General features: G+C 46.1%; 1 protein-coding gene and 1 long non-coding RNA gene across 2 annotated transcripts in view; both read left to right on the forward strand.

Moving 5' to 3' along the window:
- The first annotated feature begins 808 nt into the window (after positions 1-808).
- The window catches only part of VAPB (VAMP associated protein B and C), a 46329-nt gene continuing 19220 nt past the window's right edge, over positions 809-27917 (forward strand). Inside the window, exons 1-2 of the mRNA XM_039864699.1 lie at positions 809-1207; positions 24936-25088. Coding sequence (XP_039720633.1) covers positions 1150-1207; positions 24936-25088 — 211 coding nt within the window. The 5' untranslated portion in view covers positions 809-1149. The remainder of the gene's footprint in view (positions 1208-24935; positions 25089-27917) is intronic.
- Positions 1251-6864, forward strand: LOC120603877 (uncharacterized). The gene is made up of 2 exons (XR_005653206.1): positions 1251-2140; positions 2421-6864. It is a non-coding gene; the product is annotated as an uncharacterized LOC120603877 (long non-coding RNA).

Raw genomic sequence — 27917 nt, forward strand, 5'->3', positions numbered from 1 at the left:
AGCAGTACAAAGGACACCCCTATGCCTGTCATGTAGCATCAACATTGTTAGCTATTTCGTGTTCGTTTCATCTAGTATGTATAGGAGACTATTAAGAACACGCATTTTATGTGGTCAATAGCATAGAATGGAATAAAATTTAAATGGACTAATGCTGTAGTGTTCACTTTTGCAGCCAAGCAGATCTGGGTTCCCAGTAACTTTTAATCACGCGACTTATTTGTTGATAATATATTCAAAAGCTGTCTCCCATAGGGTCTAGTGAGAGGGTAAGAACCAAGTCTACTTTTATGATCATTGTATTTCTCTAAACATGTGTTGCATCTGTTAGTGAAGGATTCAGCACAGGGCTCGTTACATAGCAAACGTGTAATGTAGCGTAGCTTTTATTTTAGTTCTTATCGAAAGCGTTCAGCAGAGTGGCACAAAATAAGCAGTAATTGGTAGCTATTTATATTCATTGCTTACCACATGTCATAGTGCCTAGCACACATCATTCATCCATAAACATGTTTATAATGAGAATAAATAGTACTTTCATTATTATTCAAAGTTTCTAACAGTGCCTGGCACTACATAAGCAAGGGAAACGTGGAAATTTATTTTTATTAATTATTACTATTGAATAAAATACTTAGCACTACTGCCGGTCCCTATTGGCCCTCAACAAACCACCTTTGCGGGACCGCACTTACTCCGGGGCGTCCGGGCCCCGCCCCGCCCCGCCCCGCCCCCGGACCTGCGCCACGCCCCGCCCCCTGCCGCCGGACAGCCCAGCTCCGAGGCCAGCGCCGCGCCTGCGCACTGCGCCGGGAGCGGTTCCGGGCGCGCAGCTTCCCGCCGCCGGATCGCGCGCTGGGCCCGGCCGGCCAGCCTGCTGCGTGCGTGCGTGCGTACGTCGCTGCGTGCGTGCGTGCGTGCGTGCGTGCCGTGCGCTCGCCGGGCACCGCGGCCTCGCCCTCGCCCTCCGCCCCTGCGCCTGCACCGCGTAGGCCACCCCCCCCTTGCACGCGCGCCCCGCAACGACCCCCGCCCGCGCCCCGGCCGGCCCCCCCTTTCCAAATTTAAAGAGGGCGTAGCATTCACGCCTCCCGCCTCCGGTGACCTCGCAGGGGTCTCCCCGCCAGAGGTGCCCCGCCGCTGAGGAACATGGCGAAGGTGGAGCAGGTCCTGAGCCTCGAGCCGCAGCACGAGCTCAAATTCCGAGGTAAGCCGGTGGCCCGCCATCTTCGGCCGCCCCGCGTCCCAGCCCGCGCTCTGGAGGGACCGGCCGGCGCGGCCCCCGCCCCCGCCCGACGGCGCGCCCGCGCGGCGACCCCGGAGCTGTCGGGCCTGCGGGCGCCGCGGGAGGGGCGTCGGGTGCGGGCCGGGCCCCGCTCCTCGTCCCCCGAGCCCAGCCGCCGGCTCCGTCGCCTGCTAGTTTGCGGGGTTCCGCCCTCGAGCGTGAGCATGGACGGCAGCCTTGCCCACAAGGTTCTTCTGCAGCTCGCCACCAGGTCGACCTCTTCAGGTCTTAGGTCAGGTGTCACGCCCTCCCTGTCCCATCACTGTTTCGCGGCCGGTCGGCACTCCCCACCACCTAAAGGGGCCGTGTTACCCCCTCGTGTTTCTGCGCGGGAAGGGACACTCCATGAGGACGGGCCCGCGCCCTTCTCTGCTGGATGCCCAGCACGTGTCGGGGGCCCCGTGTCTGTTGAACTCATGAGTGAAAGGAACCTCCGCAGGAATTGTGATGGGACACGGCCCAGCTCTCCTTCCGTCCTCACGCCCGTCGCTCACGTCTGTGCGGCCGGGGAAGCCGCCAGCGGGGTGAGACCCCGTTTCTCCCTAGAGCCGCCGGGAGCTGAAGCCAGAGAAAGCCTCGTGTGCCACGGGTGTTTTCAGCAGGCCAGGGCCCTTCCCGATACGAACCTTTATCGTTTTGATATTACTTTCCCTCCCTGCCGTCACCAGAATATAAGCGCCATGGGACCACAGCGCGCTCTCCGGACTTCCCCATGCCTTTTCTCGTGTACTGAGTGAGTAACTGTGTCGCAGGCATGGAGACAATGAATGGACAAGACAGACCCGTCCCCTGCTCTCATGGAGCTTACTCTCACGAGGGGCGACGAGCCAGCAAACGAGACTATTTCAGGTAGTGGTAAGTGCTGTGAACGAAATCAAGCAGGCGGACGCGATGAGCGGATCTTTTAGGGTGATCAGCCGGGTCACCGCCGTGTAGCCAGCACTTGGCCCACAGGAGGTGCTGGCCAGAGGCGAACATGTCCTGGCGGGAAGTAGTGTAGGGTGTCTTGCCCAAAGTCCCCGAGTTGGCACATGGCACATTTGAACCCAGACTTGAGCACTCACACTCTTAAACAGGTATGCCGGCCGTTCCCCAGGAAATACTCCAGAACTGTGGCTGTCACTTTGCCTTCCAGGTTAACAATTTGAAATGACTCCAAATGTACAAAGAACCAAAGGTTTTCCAGTTACGATGAAAATAAAGCAACAGCGCAAAAACCCAACCTGATTCCATGGTAGTGTTTTAGCTTAGAGATGTGGCCATCGTCTGCTCGAGGAGCCAGCCCGGGAAAGGAACCCAAGGAGCTCAAGTGAATGTGGAGGGCAGTGGCTTCCACTTGAGCTGTCTGGAGGCTTCTGTCCTGGAAGCCTGATATGGTCACTCTTGGGAATTGGCTAGTCCTCATTTAGTTCACAGGCATTTACTGAGTACCTGCTCCATGTGTCAGGTGCAGGAGAAGATGATGAGTAGCACCGCATGTATGCCCCCATTCTCCCTCAGCTCCCCTCCCTAGATGACAACCGGTCAGGATAGCTCACTGACGTTAGGTAATCCGGAATGCTCCGAGAGCGATGAGGTCCGCTCCTGGAAGGGCTGGCATTTGAGCTGAGTGTAAAGGTTGGATGGAAGCAGTCTAAAAGAAACGGGTGGGGAGCGTGTCAGGCAGAGGAAATTGCAGGTAGACTGAGACGGCGGCTCCTTTGGGATGCCACGAGTACTGTATGACAGGGATAAAGAGCGTGTTGGGGTCAGGCACAGTAGATGAGACTGGCTATTAGATGGGTCAGATCTCCCAAGACCACTTCTGTGCAGGTGCAGCCAGTGTCCCAGGTCATACTGTGTTGCTCTCCTCAGCTAGTCCTTTGATTGATCCCCTGCAGCCTCAATCCCCCACCCCCAGCGTTGACCTTGGGCTGGCCACTTCACTCCCCAAAGCCTGGGATCACTCCCTAGCGATGGGAATGGTACTCCTACCTACTGAATTGCCTCCTGTAGGAAGTCTTATCATTCAGAAGGAGTAATATTACGGTTTTTCAGCTGCTTTGTAAATGTACAGTTTTATACAGAGATTTGTAGTTGAAACCAGAAAACTGATTTCATCATTTCAACTTTTTTACTTTAAAAGTATGTCAGAGAAGAGTGATCTTTCTGGCCCTGGGTTGCACAAAGTAACAATGGCCAAAGTCACGGGATGTTTTTGCTGGGCAAGTGATCCAAGAAAAGTTGCGGTATCAAATTGTTGACGACTGTTGGCTCATGACTTCAGAAGAGGCATCTGCAGTCATATGTGAACCACTTCATAAGATTTGTTTGTGTGTTTGTTTTAAACTGAGCACAAGACAATGAGGTTAGAATAGAAGCTCAGTAGCCTGGCCTGCTGTATAGAGATCATTCATTTCATGATGAGAACGAGCATAGTTAACTGGTCTGTTCCAGAGTTACTCAGGGTTCTCTGGCTTCTGGTGGTTCACTGAGATGAATCAAACTTGCAAGCTAACTTTGCATAAGAAGGTAATTCAAGTGCCTATCATCCAAGGTAGAAAATTAACCATCTTTTAAGTGCAGCCTAAGACGATGTGGAATTGTTTGAGTTGGGTTCTTTTTCATCTTGGGCATTGTGTGTGATTATGTTGAAGTTAAGGATATTATAGAAAAAAGGGAACCCAGACTTACACGACCTTGTGCAGTCTCATAGAACGTGCCACGCTGCCTTGTGTTAAACATCAGGACAGAGACTGCTGGCCTCCTGAAGGAAGCATTACATTTTGACATTGACCGTAGTGAAATAGTAGAAGCTCTTTGGGACTTGGGGGACTGTCCTGAAAGAGTTAAGAGTTTTGTAAACCTGTGAAATGTGTGCTTTGCATTGTTGGTTCTTTCTGTTGATCTCACTTCTTCCAAGGTCTAATCCTTACCTTTCCATCTCCTCACTCTGCGGTCCCACTGGTTGCCCAAAGAGAGCTTTCTGAATGAGTCACTTTCAGGGCATTTTGTAATCTTTTTCTCTCCTCTCCTTCCCCTTCCATTAGATTCCATCCATGGTAAATAGAATGTCTTCTACTTTTTTGGTCACTATCCAAGACTCTTAACCCTTCTTCACATCCTAGCACATCCCTCTCGTCCCCCTCCCCCCATGATACTGTCACATGATACTGTCCCGTCCCCCCACCCTCATGATACTGTCATGTTAACCATCCTTATGAGCTGATTAGCGAAGGTTTAAATCCACTGTGGACGCATTTACCTTTGCTTTATTCTGAGACTAAACCAGTGGCCTTCAGGAAGTCTCAGATGGTCAATAGGGATGTCAGGTGGGATAGCTCCAATAGATTGGTGTGATCGATTACCATTTGGAGAAGAAAATAGGAACATGGGCACTATAGATGGCAGACAGGTTGGGGATGCTGTTTTTTTGTATAAGGAACACATGCTTAGAATTGTTAGCTCACCCCCTTCAGTAAATGTGTAATCTAATATTGTTTAGGAAGCTAAAGATATAAGACCCTATAGATACTTCAGTTTAAATCAGTAATTACTTTTCAGATGCCGAGTACAGCATTAATTCTTTAGCTTTAGTGTAGCACTAATTCCCTTAACATTCCATGATCGCGTAGAGCAGACCGTATTTCCCAGCACAACAGAATGTCAGCAGCGTGCTTACGATTCTTTATGGTAGTGGTTTAAATTCATCCTGAATAGATTATCTTCATTTATCTAATTATTAACCAGCTTGCTCATCAGACGCAAGTGGCATTAAACTTAACTAAGCTTTAGTCAACCTTAAATCTTCATAGATTGTACTATTTACTTCTGAGTTTCTGTTCCTGGGAGAAAATGTGAACTAGACGTTAACTTTCTTTTATCCACTTATTTACTTCTCTTCTTCACTATTAACTCCTTAGGGGGAAAAAGCGTATTTCTTATATTTGGGAAATGGTGATAGTTCCTTGATGTGCATGGTTATAACATACATCACAGTTATCTTCATAATCACCTGGTAGCTTTGCATCCAAGTGTGGGTTTATTAAAATAATTAGTTTGAATTGATGCTTTTTAAAGAGATGAACTCTTAAAGATCATTAACACTTTTGTTTATTAAAATTATGTAGCATCTTTCCTTCCAGTGAAGACAAACACTGAGAACTTTAGCCCTGCAGTATCACCACTAGGCAGTTGCAAATTAGGGGAGGAGTCAAAGGAGTAAACACAGTGGTTCTCACTCAGACGCTACCCTTCAGCTTTATTTTTAGAACCTGACACTTGCATTTCTACATAAGGAATTATCTCCAAGACTGCCTCGCACATGCCCCATTTGTATTTGAAAAATTTGCCATCCGAAGGATGACCATGATTTGGAACAAATGAGCGCAGCTTTCAGCAGGATGACAAGGAGGACGAATACGGAGTGCTGTGTTCCACCAGTCAAGACGAGATTGCCATAGAGTGTCTTTAATCAAATTAAACCTTTCTGCACGGTTGTCTCGCACTGGGGGTTGTGTTAGAACGGAGTTCCGTTGCGGTTTCCCGGCGCGTTTCCTTGTTTCCCATCATCTTAGGGCCCTTTCCGGCTGTTGCCAGCAGAGCATATCCAGGATTGCTTGGTCCTTGCTCAGTGAGTATGTACATTCTTTGAAGATTTTACTTGACAGACCTTGGCTGCTGGCTTTATAAAAACAAGTTATTTTAAGAGCTTTGTTATGGAAACAAAGTTACTGAACTTGACACATTTTAAGATTATTTTTAAAAACATCAGTGTGGCAAAATAGTATCTCTAGAATATCTAGTTTTTAAAATGTTAAATGTGTTGTTTTAGCAGAAACCGTTGATGTCTAGAAACAATGCCTTAATGTGCTTTAAGGTCCCCTCTTGCATGGGAAAAAATCAAGAAAATGGCATAGTCCCATGGGGAAAATCTGAAGTGCTTTCTTTTAATAATGTTTTAGCATTAATTTACAAAACTCTAAAGCCATAGAAATTCTTCCTAGGATTTTCCTTCATCATTTTGGAAGGGTTACTGTCAATTTTTGACTGGCACGTTATGTCTCTTAATCTGTGTCGAATAACGCCTTCCTTCAGGCATCTGGATTGTTGACGTGTGTGCCCATGTGGGCACCTAAAGAGTTGCAGGTGGGCGTACGTTCCCACTGAAACCAGTAACGGCGAGCGGTACGCAGCAGCATTTCCGTAGCGTCCTACGGCCCGCGCTCATCCGGGAGGCGGCTTAGGGAAATACAGATGCTCTTCAGCTTGCGGAGGGGTTACAGCTTGATTAAACCCACGGTGAGACGAAGATAATAGAAGTTGAAAAGAATTTATAACCATTACTGCCCCTACCCTACTGACTAGCAGAGCTCAGCCCAGCCTACCTTCAGCGGCCTACAGTCGGCACCATCGTCCTGCTGCTCCTTCCCAGCACCGCCGGAGACCATGGTGCGTGCATCACGAGCCCGAGAAAAGGTCAACATTCAAAGTACAGTTTCTGCTGAATGTGCATCACTTTCACACCATCATAAGTCAGGGACCGTCTGCAAATACTGTTGAGAGAGATTGAGACCATTGTGTCCCTGGGGTTGTACTTGAAGACAGTGGAGTGGACCCCTGGACCATTGACTTAGATGTAGATTGCTTGTGATGTGGCTGGGAACCTTTACGGCTCCAAGTTCCTGGGGTTGTCTTTAAAGGCTTGAGGGTGCTTAGGGAGGAGAGGAATAGAAAACAGCCTGAGGGGCTCGGCGCCCAGGGCCTGTTTGTGAGGGGGCCAGTGGTGAACTTCCCCCACGCCCTGGTGGGTTGGGTGGACAGGTGGCTGACATTCATTTTGCAGCATCAGGGGAAAGAAAAGGCAAGGAAGGAACACACAGTGCTAGAGGGTAAATGCTTAATTTCCAAAGGGTGATCCACAAAGTCTAGGGACTGGTAGATGCTTTCTGTTCTTTATTTTGTTTCGTCTGTCACAGTGCCGTGAGGTGAGTTACTCAGTGGTTAGGTAGCTGCCCTCAGGCGAAGCCACCGTGGGAAATGGTGTCGTAGGGGTTTTACCCACGTTCATCTAGTACCACCGCCCATTCTTTCCAGTGTATCCCTACCAGCTCGTTAGAGTGAGCGCACAGAGGGGCTTCATCCTTGCGGGAGGGAGAGAATTTATAACCATTAAGAAAGTGTTAGTAGCTGTCAGGATACTTTCTTAAGAACGTTAATTAGTTAAGAGTTTTTCTTTGTGGTATTTTTTAGGAGGGATTTCTTACCATACATTTTACAAGTTCATATTGATGACTCCGAATCACTTTTTGATTGACCTTGTAGATATTTAGTTATACATAAGATTTTGATGGTGTTTTATGATTCTGTATATTTAGAAAACATTAACTTGAATAATTTCAATTCTCTTGAGTCTTTTGAAGGTAGGATGAAACTCAGCGTGTGGTAGAGATTTTACAAGTTTGCACATTTGTAAAGTGGGAATTAGAGAAGTTTGAAAGAGTGGTTATTAAGATAGGAATGTCTAAAATAAATGACTTTTATAGATGCCACTAAACTTTACAAGTGGGGCTGCAAAGCCTTGGTCCTGACTGCTCCTTAGGCCATGCCTTAGGCAGAGATATAAGAGCCAGTTAATATCTAACTAGAGATTTCTCAGATGTTGAAAGAGATCAGCTCAAGGTGCATGACAAAAGGCGCTGCTGTGTTCTGTATGAGGTGCACTTTGGGAAGCCTCCACCCCCCAGCGGTGACTTCCAGGTGTTCCTGGGGAGGGTTTGGAGACCTGTGTGTGGATATGCTTGTGCGCATGATGGATGATTGTCCAACTGGGAATATTTTGGGTTTCTCCCTTTTCCTTAACTCATCCTCATCAGGACGACCCCATCTTGTCTGGTGGAATGTAACGTGGCTGTGATGCAGGGTTGGTTTGGTCACCACACACTGAAAGCTTCCTGGGGGCCAGGCACTGGGTTGGGGACTGGGTGGGAGTCCTGGCCCTTCAGGTTTCCAGCCTCTAGGTGGTGTGGGGAAAGAGGAGACTGGAGATGGGACACATGGGCTGTCCCCACTGGGAGCTTAGAAGGAGCTGTGTTCATTCTGTTTCATGGTTTGCATCTCATGGGAAGGTGACATTTGAGATTCGTAATTTGGCGAGCTTATGTTGTATGCTAGGTATTTTTCTGTAAGCACTCATTTAATTCTTAACAATAAGCCTAGGAAGTAGATAGGGTTGTAATTCTCAGGTTCGTAACTCAAGCTACGGATCTGAGTTCAAGGCGGAGCTAGGATTTGAACCAAGACCTGTCTGACTGCAAAGCCCATGGTCTTTGTCATTATGTCGGCTGTATTCCTTCCCTTGAAGGATGAGTGGGAGCGTGGCTGACTGGGAAGGCCCTCGATTTTCTTACTTATTGTGTCGTTAGGAAGATGAAAGGAGAACTGGAAATGGGACCATGGGAATGGAGAAGGAGACTGAGGAAGAAGTGAGATCGGAAAAGAAAGGAAAGGTGCTTAATTATAATTGGAACCTGGTAATGGCTTCTTGGCACTGCTTCCATGAAGGAGAGTTGTTCTGGCACATTAGAGTCACTGACTGACTGAAAAAGTGTTTTCTACCCATTCCGTTTTCCCCTAAGAACTTGTATCCTAACTTGGTCATTCCCGATTGTCATTTATCTGTGTTGAGAATTAGGTGCTCCGAACACTGTGCCTTCGCTTGTCCCGCCCCGCGCCCTACTCGAAGCCCTTCGTTTCCTTGGTGCGCGCCGTCGCAGACGACGCGGGTTAATCGGACCCTGCTTTAGCCTTTTAGCTCCATCATTCAACACTGACAGCACAGCGGGGAGAAGGGAAGGGAAGGAGGGTGCTCCCTGACACCTGAGCGTTATCATCACCTCCGTTTTCCAAACGAGAGGAGCTAGGCCTGGGACTTGGCAAAATGTAATTTGCACCTAGCTCTTGCTGCTTCTGAAGCTTCTGTGCTTTGCGTTCGGAAAGGAGGCTGAGGTTTCTCCCCTTGCTGTCACTTAGAGGCACTCAGCTGACCTCCCCTGCTTTGATCTCGTCTGGAGGAGGAGGAGGCTTGAACTCCAGTGCCTCTGTTCTAGTTCCTTCTAGTTCTAGCTTTGAGATGGTGAGGTTCAAGTTTATTTTAGCTGAAGAAGAAAGATGAGAAGCCCCTTAAGGGCAGAAACTGGGGCTTGCATTTCCCATAGTACCTACCAGCGCTTTGCACTAGTAGGCTCCCGAATATTTAATTAAGGGACCCTCTCGTTCCTGTTTGAAAAGCTCACTGTTAACCTTTGCTGAGTATTCTTGGAGAGATTCTCACTTAATTTTTTCTGCATCGCTTCGAATTGTGCAAATTGCATATCATTCGTATTTTGTGTATGTTTTTCTGTGCCTCGTTTGCTCGTCACCTTCTTTCCTGCTCGAACGCAGGCTCTTATAGGTCGTGTGTGTTTATTTTTTCCCAGTAGTGATTAATAGGATATATTCTTTTCTTACCATTAATTTCTTCTCATACTAACCCCGGAGAAAGGGATAGAACCCCGGACTTGGTCATCTTTTCACTGTTTGGTCTGACCATTTAAAATGGAAGCACGCACAAGAATTAGAAGATTTGCTGCAAAACCAAAGGTTTGTCCTTGGGGAGGCTTATTTGAATTCTCATTCTGTTGGTGGAATTGATTTGTTGGCGTATGAGTGTATCCTGATGGACTGCTCTGAAAATCTAAATTCGTGCTTTTTGACCTTTGTAAAGTCAGACCCTGCTTTACTAATTGGGTGAGGGAGGCGGTGAATCACCCCTCGGCGGACCCGCAGAGGCTCTCGCAGCTTCTCCTGCACCACAGCTGATGGGGCGGGGGTGGGGGGTTGTTGACCTGTAATCTCGCTCAGAGAATGGCAGAGGTGGGAGAAACGTGACAGGTCAGTCACCTGGAGGCGTCCGGGGAAAACTCAGTTCATTTGGGTCTTTTAATTCTACTTCGTAATATTTTTCAAAGGCGCCTTTGTCGCCGCTCCCCTTCGAAGCAAGATTGTCGCTGTTCTCCCTTCGCGCACGCAGCGCGAGCACCGTGCTCGGTCAGTCGCCTTCGGCTAATGGGTTAATGTGACTGTCGTCTCTTCCACCCTCAAAAGAGAGTGCCTGCTTCCGGTGGCGCTTGCTGCCGCCGCGTCCCGCTTTGCCGGCCCCATGTCACGCGGGGCTCCGGGAGAAGCCTCCCCGGTCTTCGTTCCCTCACGCCCGGAGCTGCCTTGCTGCCTCCTGGGCACCTGCTCCCCGTGCCGCGCGCGCTCTGTGGCGTTCGATGCCCGTTGCCATCCCGCTTCTGGACGCTTCCTCTCCTCCGAGTCACTCTCTTCCGGCGCCCCCCACACACCGGGCCACTTCGGCCCACTCCTCACGGGGTCCTGTTGGTGATGCCGAGGGTCACAGGTTCTCCTCTCTCGCTCCTGCTCCTCCTCTCTCTCCACGTGTCCCTCCCTCCCCGTCGTCTTTTTCCTCTTTGGGGCGCCCTTCTGCCTGTACCCATGGCTTCCACCGCCTCTTATGGATGCTCCCAGGCCTGACCCGAGCCCGGGTATGGGGCCCCACGTCTACTCCTTATCGGTCCCTCTTCCTTTCCCCCACGCCCCCTGCTGCTTGCGTCTCGTTGAATGACCAGCTCAGAGACTCAGAGAGCCCACGAGTCCGATCTGCCCCTTCTTCCTCATCCCCTCTGTGGCCGCGTCGTTCCTCCCCGAAGTGACTGTAATAGCCCCTGACTGTCTTCCTGGCTGAGTTCTCTCGCATATTTCTGTACCGATGGCACTTGCAAATATGCAGAGCCGAGCTTATCTCTTGCTTGGTTAAAATCATTAGATGTCTCCCCACTGTCAAAAGAATAAAATTTAAATTCTTCAACGAGGCCTAGAAGATCGTTTGTGCCTCTTGCCTCGCTCTGGCCTTGATCTCCCCGGCATCTTCTCCCCTCTTGCTTGTGCTCCAGCCTTCCCCTTGGGCCGGGGACTTCTGCGTAGGTTGTTCCACCGCTCCACTTACCTTCAGGACTCAGCACAGCTTCACTTCGGGGTCACTTTCCTGACACTCCATTCCCGTCGTGCCTCTCTCCTGTGCCCCACACTTAGCACAGCGAGTGTGTTTGGTTACTTGACTTCTTTCCCCATGATCAACAAGACCTTTGCTTTCTGGGACTGTGTCTTTTATCCACGGACCTCCGTGCCTTGCACAGTGCCTGGCATGTGGTGGGTTCTCAGGGCGTTAATGCTGTCTGGGTCTAAGAGTGCCGAGGAAGGAGAGGAGAGAGCTCTCCGTGATCAGGAACGGTGACACTCGCCTCTCAGGCCTGCTGTGTGCAGCGGGGTGCTGTGGACGCAGTGCATGTCACTCAGAAAGTACCTAACAATGTTTCTACCACGTGCTTGTCTCTTTTTTCTCTTCCACAAACATGTTTTTCCCCCTCCTCCCCTCCTGTTTCAAAGTCAGAACTACCTCCTCACCGGCTCTTCTTTATCTCATTCCCTTCCCACCACTTATGGCAGCGGTCCCCAACCGTTGTGGCACCAGGGACCAGTGCTCTCGTGAGAATCCGCTGCCTGATGATCTGAGGCGGAGCTGAGGCGGTGATGCTGGCGCTGGGGAGCGGCTGCAAACACAGATGACGCTTTGCTCACTCGCCTGCTGCTCACCTCCTGCTGTACAGCCGGGTTCCTAACAGGCCAGGGGCCTGTACCAGTCTGCGGCCCAGGGGTTGGGGACCCCTGACTTAAGGTGTATTGCTCCATTAGCCAGCCTCTCCGTTCCTCGTGTCTCTATTTCCCTCCTACAGATTCCTCCCTCGTGCCTGTGAACATGCTTAAGTCTCCCTTCCTAAAAAGTCTCAGTCCCCCACACTCCCCCACCTGAAGCAAGTGCCCCGTCTTCCGTCACAGCTGACTGTTTGGAGGCACCGAATCTCAGCTGCTCATTTGCATCTTCACTTCCCTCTCAGCTCTGAGGCTTTGCCCGCTCCCTGAAACCCTGTGGGTTCTGCAGGTTTCTCTCTGCGACATCTGACTTCTCTGGCGGACTGGCCACTTTATCATCTGGTGCTTGACGTTGTCATTTCTCGGGCTTCTGTCCTCAGTCTGCTCCATGTAGCTGTTCTCCACATGTTGTCTTGTTGGCAATGCCTTCAGCTCTCACTTAGACACAGAAAACTTCCAAATCTGCATCTCCCAGCAGCTCTGTTGCTCTCTGGGCTGGTAGCCCTGCTTAGCTGGTCGTCACAGAGCTTCCTCAGACTCAGCGTGTTCTATACCGCGTTCGTGGTTTATTTCCTCCTTCCCACTGACTGTGTCTTCCGTCGCGTGGGACTGGCCCTTGCACGCAGTCGGATAAGCCAGACGTCGTAAGCTCGTCTTCCTCTCCCCGCTTTCTGCACCTCTCATACCGAGTCCATTTTAAGCAGCAGCTTCTCCTGCACCCTCTTGCTTCTTTGTTTCTCCACTGCCATATGCTGATAAGGGCCCAGGCCCTTCAGGATGATCGTCCCACGTCCCAGCTTTCTGCCTCTGACTTTTCTCCCTGCTTCCCTCACCCTTCACGTCTCCTGGATACAGTTTTCCGAGTTATTTTTCTAAAATCGAGATCTGACCGTGTCGTTTCTTTATTTTAAAACATTCATTGGCTTCCTAGATCTTACAGGTCGGTGGTCAGAATTTGTAGGCTGGCATCAAAGTCTTTGCAAATCAGGCCATACTTTTTCTCTTAAACACTCTCAGCTTGTGTTTTCTGTTTTAAACAACTACAGTCTTTACAAGCTGTTTAGAATAACAGACACACGTCCCGAGCACATTGTTTTTATCTCTGCTTTATATTGAATACTGGTGGAGGCAATGAGTACTTTTTAGAGCCATGATCAGAAAAGGGAAAGTATTTTCCTTCCTTATACCTCCTTCCCTAGAATCATTTTTAATATTCTTCTTTCCAAGTCCTCATGCAGAGCTCATTGCCAGACTTACATAGGGTTAAGGTACTCAGTTTTTACAACTTACTTTCACTTAAACTTTAGCTTTTGAAAAGCATCCGCAGACGCGATTTCCCCTGTTTCCCAGCTCCTTTCACTCTGCCATACCCTTTCTACTCTGGCCAGTGCGCTGTGGTCATGCCAGGGCTGTTTCTGGAGCTCGGGGTGAGTGCGTGCACCTGCATCTTTCCACATGCCAGACTTCCTTCAGGGTTCAGCTCTCTGCCCTTTCCACCCTCTTGTCTGTACGCAGGACCGCTTATGTTAACTGTGGCACAGACGTCCGTGCAGTAAGAGGTCGTATGCAGCCCAGCAGTTACGAGCGTGTGCTCTCGGGCCGCACCACTTGGATGTGAATCCTAGATCTGCCCCCTAAAAGTCACATGACCTTGGGTAAAGTCTTTAACTTCTCTGTCACCGTGGGGTATGTTAGGAGGATTAAATGAGTTACACATGTAAAGCGCTTAGAATAGGCCTGGCATTGTTAAATGGTAACTTATGTCAGTATCATTTAATAATGTTTTTCCCCAAGATAGATCATTCCAGAGCCTCAGTCCCAGAAATTCTTACTCATTAGTTCTGGGTGGTTCCTGGAGTGGTCCTCGGAGTGTGTTTTCTCTGTTCTCCTAGGGCCTAGCACAGTACCTGGAGCATTCATTCATCAGTTACTTACTGAATGCCTACAGTGTGCTAAGCATTGTTCTGGATACTTGAGAGACCGAGATAAAAAAAAACGACAAAACCTTGGCCTTGCGGAGCTCGTCTCGTGGGGAAGATAGGCACTAAATAAAAAAAGAAATCCGTATAACACGGTGCTGGATGATTGGTTCTGTTTTAAGGAGGGTGATTGGGAAGGCCGTGTCCCTAAGAAGGCGATTTTTGAACTGAGACCTATATAAAATGGGTGTGCGAGCACGCACACGTTTGTGGGGAACAGCATTCCAGACGGAGGGAAGGGCGAGTGCAAGTCCCGAGGTGGGGATGAGCTTGGCGTAGGGGCAGCGAGGTCATTGCGCCCGCGGTGGAGAGATGGAGTGGCACAGCTCGGCTGGCCATGGCCGGCGCTGTGGCTCTTGTGAGATGGGCAGCCAGGGACGGTTCTGAGCAGGAGTTTATTTTTAAAAGATCATGGCTGGTGTGGGGGGAATAGGCTGTGGGAAGTGTGTGGGTGCTGCTGTGTTGGAAGCCGTAAGGCCACTACAGTAACCCAGGCCAGGGGTGTGAGAGAGGCTCCGGCACGGCCCCGGGCGGTGGCAGTGGAGGGGATGTGGTCAGAAGTGTTCCGATGCCAAGTCTGTTTCGAAGGTAGAGCTGGCAGAACTTGCTGAAGGTTACGTGCAGGATGGGAGAGGGGGAGAGGAAACCAAGGTAGCTGCTTTTGGCCGGAGCATCTGGTGCATTTGGTTCCTCTCCCTGAGATGGGAAGCAGTGGGTTTGGGGGAGCGGAGTGGCGCTCGAGCGCTGTTTGGACATGACCGACTCGAGGTGCTTGGTACACCTGCAAGTAGAGATCGGGGCGGGGGGCGGGCTGCGGATAGAAATTTGGCAATCAGTTTATTGTTAGAACACAATATAGGAAAGAATCGTTTTTTCTGACTGAGGATTAGGTAAGCCTTTTCAAAAGGGAAGGCATTTGAGAAAAACTTTGAAGAATTATTATGGTTTCCAGAGGCAGAGAATAAGGAGAATAGAAGATATTTTCCATCTGAGCCTCACAATTTTCCCCCCTGGCCTCTTGTTGAGTTTATTTAAGAAGCTGCTGACCTGGTCGATAATCTCTTTTCGTCGCCATAACCACTTAAGTTCTGTCTTGAAAAGGAAACCAGAAGAGATTACGTAGTAACTAATAAACCACATTCCGCTATTTCTCATTGTTCACAAATTGAAATTCAGGTTGGACCATAGAGGTGCAGAATGCTAAACGTACTTCGCTCTGCTCCTCTGCGTGTCGGCCATGAGTTGGGATGTGTCGGTTTTGGTGTGGAGGCTTTCGCATGCTGTCTCATCTCCGCGAAGGATTGCACATTTTCGGAAAGTTTTTACTTCTACTCATACAGACTTTATGTACTTGAACTGTTCATTTATAACTGAGTCAAGTTAAAACCTTGAGAAATTGGGACATAAACCACAGGGAGCTTGCTCTCTCACCCTCGTCCCTCACTCGGTCATAATATCTGTCTTGACTCCTGCTTCGTGTGGAAAAAAATGCGTCATGTTTTGCCACTCTCCTGTTTAGGTAGAATTTTACTTGCAGTAGAATATTGCTTGTCTTTTTTGTTTGTCTTCATGATCACCAGAATCACAAATTTTGATCTTCTAAGTAGAGGAAAATTACTAGACGTTAGGTAGCTTTATGTGGAAAAAAATTTAAGTACAGAAAAACACATAATAAACACCCAAATATAGAATAACTAAATGTTAATAATTTGTTATACTTGTTTTAAATGTTTCTTTAATAAACAAACTTCACTACGAATTCGAAGACATTTCTGCCCTCCACATCTGCCCGTTCACGCTTCTCTGCTCTCCAGAGGGATTCAGCGTGAGCTATTTTCATTTTTTTTATGTTAATGTCATGGTGTATGTATCACTTAACATGTTTTTGAGACCCATCTATTGTTGAAATATAGATCTAGTTTATTCTTTTTCCATTGTGTAGTATTCCTTCATAAGAATTTGAGTTCTTTATATATTCTGAATAATAATTGCTCATCCGTTAACATAAGCTGCACGTATCTTTCAGTTTGTGTGGATGTTCTTTGCTGTCTAGTTTTGCGTCTTTTCCAGAGTTTGGTCTTAGGCCTTCCATAGCGCTTTGATCCCGTGGGCTCTCGCACTCCAGTGGAGCGCCTTGTGGTCCAGTGTCCCCACTGTGCAGTTGGCAGCAGATCGAGTTTTCTTTCTTTCTGTTCCAAAGGAGCTCGGAGACAAGCGAGCTGAATAAGCAGCCTGAAAGGTTGGTGTAGTGTATTTTAGTTGAGCTGGCTTCTGGTGTGCCTTCGATGGCATCATTAGTGAATATTCTCGGTGTTGATTTCTCCTGCTATAATAATGGGTGTGATGTTTCTCAGTTGCTGGCTGTCTCCTGAGGGTATCATGGAGGTTATTTTATTAATTTAGAACACGTTGCATTCTAAGATTTAAGAAAGTTTCGTGCCTATGTGTAAGGTTCTTTATGTGTGGTTATTTCAAAATAGGAGCTACACAATTAGGCTTTCTGCTGAAATATATATTGGAATCCTATATCTGCCGTTAAAAACACATTGGTTGCAAAGGTTTATTTTGTTTCTCAAGCATCGATTTAATGTGAGCTAACAATTCAATCAAGAAAATAGATTTTTTAAAAAACTTCTCCCAGTGTCCTTACTCTCGAATTCATGGTTATTTAAGAGCTCACTCTCTTTGAATAGGTTACTATGATATTTTCCCCCCATTTTTTAGAGGAGGCAGCTTAAAACAAAATTATCATAGGATAATAATGATAAAAACATTATTGATAAATGATAAATGAAGAAATGAACATTTTTAATACCGTCAGCCTGTATATGAATAGCACAAATTTATCATGACTTTAAATCCGGGTCATGGAGGAGGCATCTGTTTATAGAAAATGTGCCAGAGTCCGTGCGTTGCCTTTAAGGAAGGCGGGTGTTCGTTTATGCTGCACACGGTCATTGAGCCCTCTAGTCACGTGCGTTGCGCCATTCTAGGTTTGGGGCATCCGGCGATGCATGGGACAGGAGCAGTCTCCTCTCACGTGGAAGTTTGTTCTAGATGGGAGACAGTCGGGAAAGGAACAGATGAAATGTCATTTGAGGCTGAGTCCTGTCTGAAGATGAAGAGGGTGATAACGCTGGAGAGGGAGCAACAGGCTCGGCGATCGTGCACGTGGAGCCTGCTTGTGCGCACACACAATGCACGCAGGAGGAAGAAAGCCGCTGCTCAAAATAGCAGCGTGGCAGGGCCACTCATTCACTCATTCACTCATTCATTCAGCACATTCACTGAACATCTCGCTCTGTGTTGGCAAGTGTTCTGGATGCTGATCATCAGTAGTGAACGAGAGGGACAGTAACATGTCTGTGTTCATGGAGATTCCATTCTGGAAGGGGAAGACTTCCATAAACAAGAAAAGAAATAATGTGAGGATTGGTGCATTGCAGATGGGTAGGGAAAGCAGGAAAGCAGTAGGGTACCTTTAATGAAAATAGACTGCCAAAGGATAAATTTTAAAGACATCTATAAGCTATCCAACAGATTTTACTTTATACTGTCCATTTCCCCTATTTTAATATACTTTGCCCATGCACAGTCTATTGTATTGAAACCTCAAGCATAATTTTATTGTCTTAACAAAATCCATCATCAGTCCTCCGCTTCTGGAGACAGATTATTACCATCCCAGAAGGTAATCTTTTCAGACTTGAAATGAAATATGGTAACTTGTTTTTCGGAAGGGTTGAGGAAAGGAGAGATATTGTACCCAAATTGTGTTTGCAAGAGTATAAAATACAGCTCTTTTTACGCAGAGTGGAAAAAACTCTTGTGGAGCTAATAACTTTAAGTTATATCTGGAAAGCTGAGACCTGATAGATTATATATCAAATTGGTATATAACTTATTTGGTAACATATATAGTTTGAGTTTCAAAGTCTTGTAGCTATATCAGGAGACATATTACAAAGGAAGGATATGTATTTCTAACACCGGAATTTCATGAACTTCAGAAAAAGGAAGAAAAGCAATCTCTTTGCAAAACACAGCATCTTTATGCATTTTATTTATTTTTATGTATTCATTTATATACATATAAAATAGATATATTTCAAAATCTCAATAATAGGTAATATCAGAAATGTTGGGGGTGCTACCAAAAGTGAGTTAATAATAAAGACCAGATACTTGTTTTCCTCCTCTTAAAAACAAACAAACAATTTTTAGAGCAGTTTTAGGTTCACGGCAGAATTCAGCAGAAAGTACAGAGTTCCCACACACCCCTGGCCGTACACATGCATAGCCTCCTCCACCATCAGCATTCACTACTAGACTGATGCATCCGTTACAACTGATAAACCCACCTTGACACATCATTATAACCCAGAGTTCCTAGTCTGCATTAGGGTTCAGTCTTGGTGTACATTTTATGGGTTTTGATAAATGTATAAAGACATGTATCCACTGTTATAGTGTCTTATAGAATAGTTTCACTGCTCGTTCCCTCTTACCTGGCAACCACTGATCTTTGCCTTTTCCAGAATGTTATGTAGTTGGCATCATACAGGATGGAACCTTTTCAGACTGGCTTCTTTGACTTGGTAATACGCATGTAAGATTCCTCCACGTGTGGATTTTTATAGCACGATAGCTGATTTTAGCACTGGTTAGTATGCCATTGTCTGGATGGACCGCCGTTTATCCATCACCTGCTGAAGGACATCTTGGCTGCTTCTGAGTTTTGGCAGCGTGAGCAAAGCTGCTGTGAACACCGTGTGCAGGTTTTTGTGTGGATGTGGGTTTTCAGCTCCTTTGGGTAAATGCTCAGGAGTGTGATTGCTGGATTAAATAAATGGTAAGAGTATGTTTAGGTTTTTGTTTTTTTTTTAAGGAAACTACCAAACTGTCTTCCAAACTCTTCATACCATTTTGCATACCCACCAGCCACGAATGAGAATTCCTGGGGCTCCACATCCTTGCCAGCGTTTAATATTAAGTGTTTTAGATTTTGGCTCTTCCAATAAGTGTGTATTGAGATCTCATTCTTTCATTGTTTTAATTTGCAATTTCCAAATGACATGTTGAACATCTTTTATTTGTATATTTTTTCCATCTGTATGTTTTATTTTCCATCTGTATATTTTTGATGAGGTGTTCGTTCGATCTTTTACCTAGTTTTTAATTGGGTTATTTGTTTATTGTCGAGTTTTAAGAGGTTTTTTTTTTTGTATATTTTGGACGACAGTCCTTTATCAAATTCGCCCTCCACCCCCCCCATATGATTTTGCAAATACCTTCTCCCAGTCTGTAGCTTGCTTGTCTTCTTCCTCTGGATAGTATCTGTTGCAGAACAGACATTTTTAGTTTTAACGAAGTCCAGCTTATCAGTTATTTCTACGGATTGTGGCTTTGTGTTGTATCTGAAAAGTCATCATCAAACCCAAGGTAATCCAGATTTTCTTCTATGTTATCTTCTAGGAGTTTTATGGTCTTGTATTTTAGATAGATCTTTATTTTTCTAGTTGAATTGAATTGCTGAGTAAAAATAAAAGGATATATTTACCCCTTAAAAAATTCTGTCTTGCTGTTTACAGATGGGATGATATGATATGCTTGAGATTATACACACGAGTAGCACCAAGGTCGAGTTTTTGAGTTCACTTGGAGTTCTCACTGTTAACCTTTTACAGGTGTTTGGCCCTGACCTCAGGAGCTTTGTTATAGTCTCTTCCTGCGTAGGTCTCTTAATGAACGGTTACAGAGAAGTGCTTAAACCATGCACAGATCGGTAAAGTGTTCAAGATTTGATGGGATACTCTTTCCACAGATTGCTTTCGTGTTTCCTGATTGATAAGTTTTATAGCTATTTTTGATGAAATTTTCAATGCATGGAACCTGAACTTACACTGTTGAGAAGTTTGCTGGTTTGTGACCTTTAAACCAGCACTTTGTAATTCTAAGGCTCCATTTTTGTAAGACTGAAAAATTGACTGTCCCTCCTTTTACATTTAATGCTATGCATATTTCTGCTGGCATTGTTTTTGCTTTCTAAAGTCAATTCTAGATCTTCTTTCTGTCTTAAAATACACTTTAAAATGACAATAAGACAAGGCTGGGTATAGGAAATACAGTAAGTCGATAGGTTCTGGGGCTTTAAGCAAAACGGTATAACGAAACCAGTTTTCCATAGGCTCATGGACTTAAACAAGAGTTAAGTTCTTAGGGCATGTCTCAATGTTATAACGAAACAATGTTATTCTGTTTGAGGACCTACTGTATTTTATACTGTGCTTAATTAGCTTTATCTAAATACCTTAAGAGCATGTCAAGGAATTCATATTCAAGTTAATACTATTCATGGACATCTGTCAAACTCACAAGAATTTTCACAGGTGAGTATGCATAACACAGGGCATAAAGAACATTATTTAAATTGTTAAAAAGAAAAAAATTAAAGAATATTCCTAGTTTCTTTCAAAATCATGTTTCTTCATTTTTCTTGACCTCCCATTTCGCATTTTAGATGCTTAGTTTCTAGTTTTGTATAAATATCATTTGAAGTAAGGAATAGAATATTAGAAAGATGAGTAAAAATATATGCTGTGGTTTTAGAGATACCAAATCATTTTTTTATCTCTTAAAAGAAAAAAGTCTAACTTTCGAAAGAGATTTCATTTGTAAAATTGACTCTGTACTTTATAAGCAATGTTTAAATTCATTGGTGATAAATAATGCATGTTGATATAGTAAAATCCCATTTTTTACATAATGCTTTAATGGAAATGGCAGTTTTATGAAATGAAAGTGACTAGTAAAAATCTGAATGATGCTCATAAGCCCTTACATCATTTTTATTGAGTTTTTTGTGTATTCTAATTCATTAATACAGGGGGAAAGGAGAACACTAACATGGTTTATTTCCTATAATTACTCAAATCAAACAGAATTTATTTTCAGTAAAATTCTTACAGTAAATTGCCAGGGGTAGAGAGAGGAGAGTTGGCCTGTTTTTTACAAAATGTCTTGATTTTTACTCATGAGAATTTGCTGTTTTACCAGTGATATCATTTACTTGCATATATTTTCAGTATATTTCCCTCCAGATTTTTACAAATTAAAATTTATATAAGCCCAAGAAATCCCTAAAAGGCCCAGAATTGATTGTTGAGGAGAAGTATGGAATATTTATTTTATCCTGCTTATTACTGCAAACATTGTCGTAGTAATTTAGACTATCTTTTCCAAAAACAGCTTAGTGTTTACAGTTAAATTTGGTTTATGCTTTTTGTGGAGTGAGTACCTAGAAGAAGAGATCAGTGTAAGGGAAAACAAATACAGCAGGCCCCCAAACAATGTCGTTTTATTCAAGGTAGTTCCGTTATAATGTTGATGAGATGCCATAGGAACTGAAGTCTTGATTCTACCAAATAGCCTTCGGCAGAATTGGTTTCATTGTATATTGTTTTGCCTAAAGTCACAGGACTGATCCATGATGTTAAGTAAGGACCTAGCTGTACTTTAAAAACTCAGGCTCCCTCAACTTCATGAGGTAGGGCAGGGAGGAAGAAATTGAGTTGGGAATGAGTAAGTATTCTTAATTTCATCATGGTACGATCTTGCTAGCATTCCTGTTTTCTGCTCAGTATATTTCAGACCACCTTAGAAAAATGGCGGCGGGGGCAGGGCACGCGCACCTGCACACCTTTGGATATGTTTGTGGGCCATTATGAATTCTTGGCATTCTGATCTGAAGATGCTTCCGTGTTCTGGATGCAGAATTTTGTTGAAACTAATAACTTTAAGCTTATATTTCGAAAGCTTTAAGGCCTGATAGTTTATGAATCACCTTCAAACTGTCAGTGGGTATCTCTCCCCCACCGACCTTATATTTGAAAGCTCACCCCTTTGTAGCGACTTTATGTAGACATACATTCTTGTCTGTTTCCTTCTCCGTTCCTCCAGCATTTTGGGGCTGTTTGAGCTGGAGATGAACTGAAAGGCAGTTCTTGTGAGTGGCGATTTTTGTGTGAGTGCCAGGGAACATATGTAGGGCGTGACTGTGCCCACGTAGGCCTTGTGTGCTGTTTGTACATGCATGTATGTGCGTATATATGTGTGTGTTTTCTTTGGCCCCAGAATGCTGGAGTTGTGTTGAGCTATTTTTTTTTCATTTACCATTGCTGAAGTGATCTCCACCCTAAGCAGGCAAAAGAGACTTAAATGGGAGATCAGAGTTTCTCCATCTTTATTATGAGATAGGCTGCATGCGTTGGCTTGCGGAAGAGGGTAGAGTCACAGAGCTGCTGCCTCCATAATCCCCCAAACACTGCCTCAGCACCAAGTGTCCTGTTTCTCCCTTAATGCCAAAAACTCGACAGAAGGATGGAGCGTTGTCAGCATCTGGCTTTTCCTCACTGTAGCTGAAATTCCTCTTGGGCCACAGGGTGCCAGCCCTCGTGTGTAAGCTCTTAGTGCTCAGTAAGTGCACAGAGCGTGGAGAGGAGGTTGTGCTGGAGTCTGTAGATGAGACGGACACCTGGCCACCGCCGCACCTGCACAGTGCCTCCCTCTCGTGGCTCCCAGCCTGGTTCCCGGAGGGGCAAAGGCAGGACTTACTGGAAAAGTAAACAAACGGAGAAATCATCTTCAGGCATTTCGTTCTTGAAGGTATCATTGCCCTTGAAATGAGAATAGCTTTTAGTGTAAGTAACCGCAGAACGATAGATGATCTGGTAATATAGTTGGTTCCGTTTTAATGGGACATATGCCTTCCGAAAAAGCACCGTGCTACACAGAACAGAAAAGTAATAACCAAGGTGATTTATGGGGTAAGGGGAAAAATGAGATAGGTGCAGCACAAGGCTCAGGAAGCTTTGTCGGAATACGCTGCGACACAGATTACACAATACACACACACACACACACACACACGGAACTAACAAAGGCAGTAGAACAGTTTTACGCACATTAAATGGGTAGGAAGCTTATAAATCCTACGTACGGTTAAATACGGCACTTTACCCTGGAAAAGACGTGACGTTTGCCCATAGAGGTGGGCGGGCATCGGGAAGGTCTCAGTTTGTGAATTACTGTGAGGGAAGGGAAGGAGGGCTACCTGACATGGAAGGGAAAGCTGCTGACGCCAGGTGGGATGGGTGTGGCTCCCAACCCACAGGACAGACTGAGGTAGCTGGTGTTGTAGGTGTGTATTTTGTGTATTTCTGTGCAGCGTGGTTCAGCAGAATTCAGTTTTCTGTGTTCACCTAGCGTTTCTTGCAGACAAAATCACGCATAAGCAAATGTGAAATTCGTTTTATGCTCAGATTGTCCCCCTAATATGCACATCAATCACATTGGAACAAATTCACAGTTTCAAAATAAGCTTTATAGTAAAACTGGCTGTAGTTGATTTGATTTTGGAATTGAGTTTCTTTTCCTTTTTTCCTTTCCACCATTATTGATTTCTTAATTTATATTTAAGTTAAGACCACATCAGATTGATTTTTCACACCCTGAATACCTCTAGAGGAGAGCAAGCAGCCTGAGATTTTAATGTTGCTAGTGGTAATCTATGAGGTAGTTTCCTGCTTGGTGAATGAATCTCTGTGTGTATCTGTGTCTGTGTGGACACACACACGCACGCAGAGAGAGGCCTTCCCTAGACGCCAGGCACAGCAACAGGGAGGGAGGATATCGTCCTTGTCCTCGGGGGCTTGGAGTCTCTGAACCGTTTTCAAGGCATGGATTTGAATGTTCTTTTGTTGGTTGGGTCTTCCTCGGGAACTGACGAAGCAGCATTGCGTGTTTCTTAGTTCGGGAACACAGACACGCTGTACCTCCCCGCCCCCTCTCCTGCTTCCTTGTAGAGATGGGAGTAAAGAGCTTGCCCGGAACAAACAAAGGTGTCATTGATTTACATGGGGAAAACAAGTAAATTGAAAAGGACCTAAGGGGTGTTGTAGTTCAGCCCTCCCACCTGACTCCTTAATAAACCGGGGGTCAGGTGTCCATGGTAGATAGGTAGTGGAGAAGCGGGTTTCTGTTTCTGTTACCCGCGCCCCGCCACACACACACGTGTGTACGTGCTGTTCGTATAAGCGTAGATGATAGAGAAAGACCTGCATCGTCACCTCAGGGGACAGAGGAAAGCTTATTAACTTCCTCTTTGTACATCTTTTATTGTTTGGCTTGTTGTAAGAAGCATGTTTTACTTTTTTAATTAAAAAAATTTAATAAAGTAGAAAATGAATAAATAATAATGAAATATACCCTCAGGACACTGAGCTTCATTTCAATCTTCAGTAGCCTGGGTAGTTAAAACCGAGTGTGACGTTTCAGGTGTGGGCTGCCTGGCGGGACTAAGAGCTCACGGTGGCCTAGGCCGTAGTAACTTTCCTGGCAGCCACACTGTCGTTGGGGGTTTCCGTGTTTATAGACCATTAACACTTCAGAGTAGTTCTTGCGTCAGCCCCGCTCAGCACACTCTGCTGTTGATGGTCGTTTTGGACCCAGGTCTAGTCTCTTACATTCTCCCTCTCAGATTTCATCTTTTCGTTGTGGAAACCAGTATTTCGCATGGGTTGAGAACTGGTCTTGGGTCCAGAATGCCTGGTTAGAGCCTCACTGTCACTGACTAGTATGAAAACTTACAGAAGGGATGGGTCCGCCCGGGCCTCCGGTTCCTCGTCTGCCAAACAGCAGTAATCGTAAGTAGGGAGGTTTCAGCGAGATGCCAGGGTGGCACGGCGAGGGCACGGTGAGCTTCAGTCGTTAATGGGGTGCATTAACCTCAGCTCCTCTCTTTCATCCGTGGCAGTGAGATAGTTTCGGATCTTAAACCTTCTCTTAACCATGTTCCATATCCCTCCCGACCCCAGACCATAAAGTCAACTTTCTCCACTTTCCTCCTGGGATCCCCAGTCAGCCTCTGTCTCCTTCCACAGGTCCCTTCACCGACGTTGTCACCACCAACCTAAAGCTCGGCAACCCGACAGACCGCAGCGTGTGTTTTAAAGTGAAGACCACAGCCCCGCGCAGGTACTGCGTGAGGCCCAACAGCGGGGTCATCGACGCGGGGGCCGCGGTCAACGTGTCCGGTGAGTGCGGAGGCGGTGGGGCCCCTGGGGCCGCGGGGTTCCTCAGTGCTGCGTTTGCTGTGCAGCAGGGTGCGTGGGTCGGCTTCTCCCCCGCCCTCCGTGCCTAGGGGTTCCACTCACCTTTTGTTTTTCTACAGTTAACGGCTCCTTGGTTTAACGCTTTACAGCCTTTGCGCCCTAGTAGTCAAAGGGGTAACTTCAGACTTTACTTCAGGAGTTCGGTTTTCACTCCCTTGAAATTAAATCTGCCCTTTGGCAGTAAATAAAAAAGGGCTAAACAAACTTAATTTTACTTTGGGGGAGAAAGCTAAATGGAGTTATTTCCTTATTTAAGCTAAATGATTTCTGACGTTAAGCTCATGTCATTTCCAGTGATTGGTAACTGCATTTTACTGACTGTGAAAAGCTGAGGGAGATGAGGGCTGAGGAAATTGGAATATATTCAAGAGTGTGAGTTTTGTGCATGTCTGATGGGTTTTTTCCCCTTCTGTCTGAGAGCGCATATATTTTGCAAAGTCCAACTTTCGACAGGATGCTGGTAAAGTACCCAAATTGAGAATTGGATTTCAGAATTAGGGAGATGTAAGTGATGGGTTTGAGTTTAAATGTATTTGAGAAACGGAATAAACTTTTAGCTTGTTAGAACTTCTGGATCCAAGAATGCCTTTGTGTTCGTGGAGGAGCTGTGGGGGCGTGTGTTTATCCTTTAAGTATCAGGAGAATGTGTCACAGCGGGCTCTGCATCATTAGAAACTACTACTCATTTGAAATGGGTACCTGGCTGGCTTTTTCCATGACAGATTTTGATTGCGATACATTTGGCTGGCTATTCACTTGACGCCTCAAAGAAAATGATTCACTTCTTTGGAAAGATATAAGGTGTTTCATTATCTGATCATTTCTGCAAACTCTTATTCTCCACATCCATTGGTGTCTCTCATTATGGCGCCCACACCAGCTTTCCCCCTGTGCACTTCTCTCTGAGGCTGTAAGACCTGATCTGGATTCTTAAATTGGCTTATTATCCAAGAGAAGTCAGGAGGGTAGGAGCCAACATTCACTGAGAGTCTCCTATGTGCTGGGCCTGCGCACACGTCACCACATGTAATTTCTGTTCTCGGCCCTGTTGTATGGAGAAGGGCACCAGCGTCCGTGGGCTCACAAAACTGGCAGTTGACAGAGCCAAGATGTGGATGATTCTGCCAGACTCTTGAAACCATAGCACCTGGGAGAAGGGACGGGGCCCAGGGTGTTGGTGTTTCTGTACCCCCTTGGGTCCATAAGGTTTAAAAAAAAGTGGGTTTCCGGTTTTTTTGTTGAAATCAAGGGCAGCTGAACTCTTTCATTCCCTTTTTTTATTGACTTTTTTCCCCTCTAGATTTCCTTGCCCATATCAAATTTGAGCAAAGTCGTCAGTAGATAAGAATTACCAATTTTCTCAGTAAATATGGGAGCAGCAATCTCAACAGGCAGTTGGACAGTGTAGGTGTGCGTTCCAGTATTAGAAGTGTGTGCGTGTGTGTCTGTGTGTCTGTCTCTATCTCTTCCAGAAAGATTCATCCTTCTCCATCATAGAGATGTTTTTTAAAGTAAAAACTTACCCTGCGCATTTGTTTTGCTTTATGGTTACCTTCTCTAGGAAGACCAAGATATTGCGGTGTGGCCTTCCTCTCGCAGATAAGGTACAGAGTGGGCTGTGGTCATCAACGGTCGCATGGGTGATGAGGGGCACAGGTAGTATTTGTAGCCAGGTGTCTTTGCTCCCGATCCAGTGGCCGTAAATTGCCTCGCAGTGTTAGGGGATGGCCCACTTACAGACAAGTATAAAACATGAGGTACTGTGGCTCTCAAAATGTGACGTACTTGGGAAAAGAGCAGTTGAATATTAAAATGTCTGTGCATCTTCGGGCTTTCCTCCTAGATGAGACAAGATGATGTTTTCCCATGAAGAATGGGCTCCTTCGTTTTCACTTGGTGTGTGTGTGTCTCAGCGCTCGAGGGGCGCCTGGGCGAAGCCCGCCGCCGTTGCCTTTCCGGGACGGCCTCGGCAGTCGGCAGAGGAGGCTGGTGCCGTTCGCTGCAGTTTCATGTGCCGTATCATTTATTAGACGTTCAAATCTTGGGGTAAAAAGCACCGCACTTTTCCAGGGGTCCTGTCAAATGCAGCTATGTGACGACCCCCTAGTGAGTACGTAGCGTGCGCAGGGCCCTTTGGGAGAGGCCGGCTTCGGGGGGAGGAGGGTGCCAGAGGACCGCAGTGCAGATGATCCGGAGGCCAGCCTTCCCTTCGCCCCAGTGAGCACGTGGCCAAGCTTGGCCTCTCCCACTCTTTTCAAAGGCTGCCAGACCCGGGGTCCAGAAACCTGAGCAGGAAGCCCAGTCTGTGATGTAACTTGTCGGCCGATCTTTGGCCAGTCCCTTAAGCTCTAGGTTCTGGTTTTCTCACTTGTAAAGCGGAGAGAATAGTCTGCCTCGGTGTCTACCGACGCCGTGTGAACGGGAAACCGCTTACAGGGAGGGGGTGCCTCCTTCTGCCATCGGCTTTGACGTAAACTGGATAGTCTTTTTCTGAAGGTGGATTGTACATATTTGAATTGCCTTTTTAGAAGTAAACTAATTTCATACATTTTATTTATTTATAGACTTTTTCTAATTTTAAAAAATTTGTGTTTTTTTCTTTTTTCTCTAATATACATTTGTTTTATAGTGAAAAGCTGCTAGTAAATTTTCAGATATAATCTGTAAAAATATGGTCATCAGATCGACTTAAAATAGTACCAGCATTGTCCTGCCTAGCGCACAGAATGTCACAGCATACCCGAAGAGGAC

Source organism: Pteropus medius, unplaced genomic scaffold (genome assembly GCF_902729225.1).
Source record: "Pteropus medius unplaced genomic scaffold, Ma_sr-lr_union100, whole genome shotgun sequence".
Lineage (NCBI taxonomy): Eukaryota > Metazoa > Chordata > Mammalia > Chiroptera > Pteropodidae > Pteropus > Pteropus medius.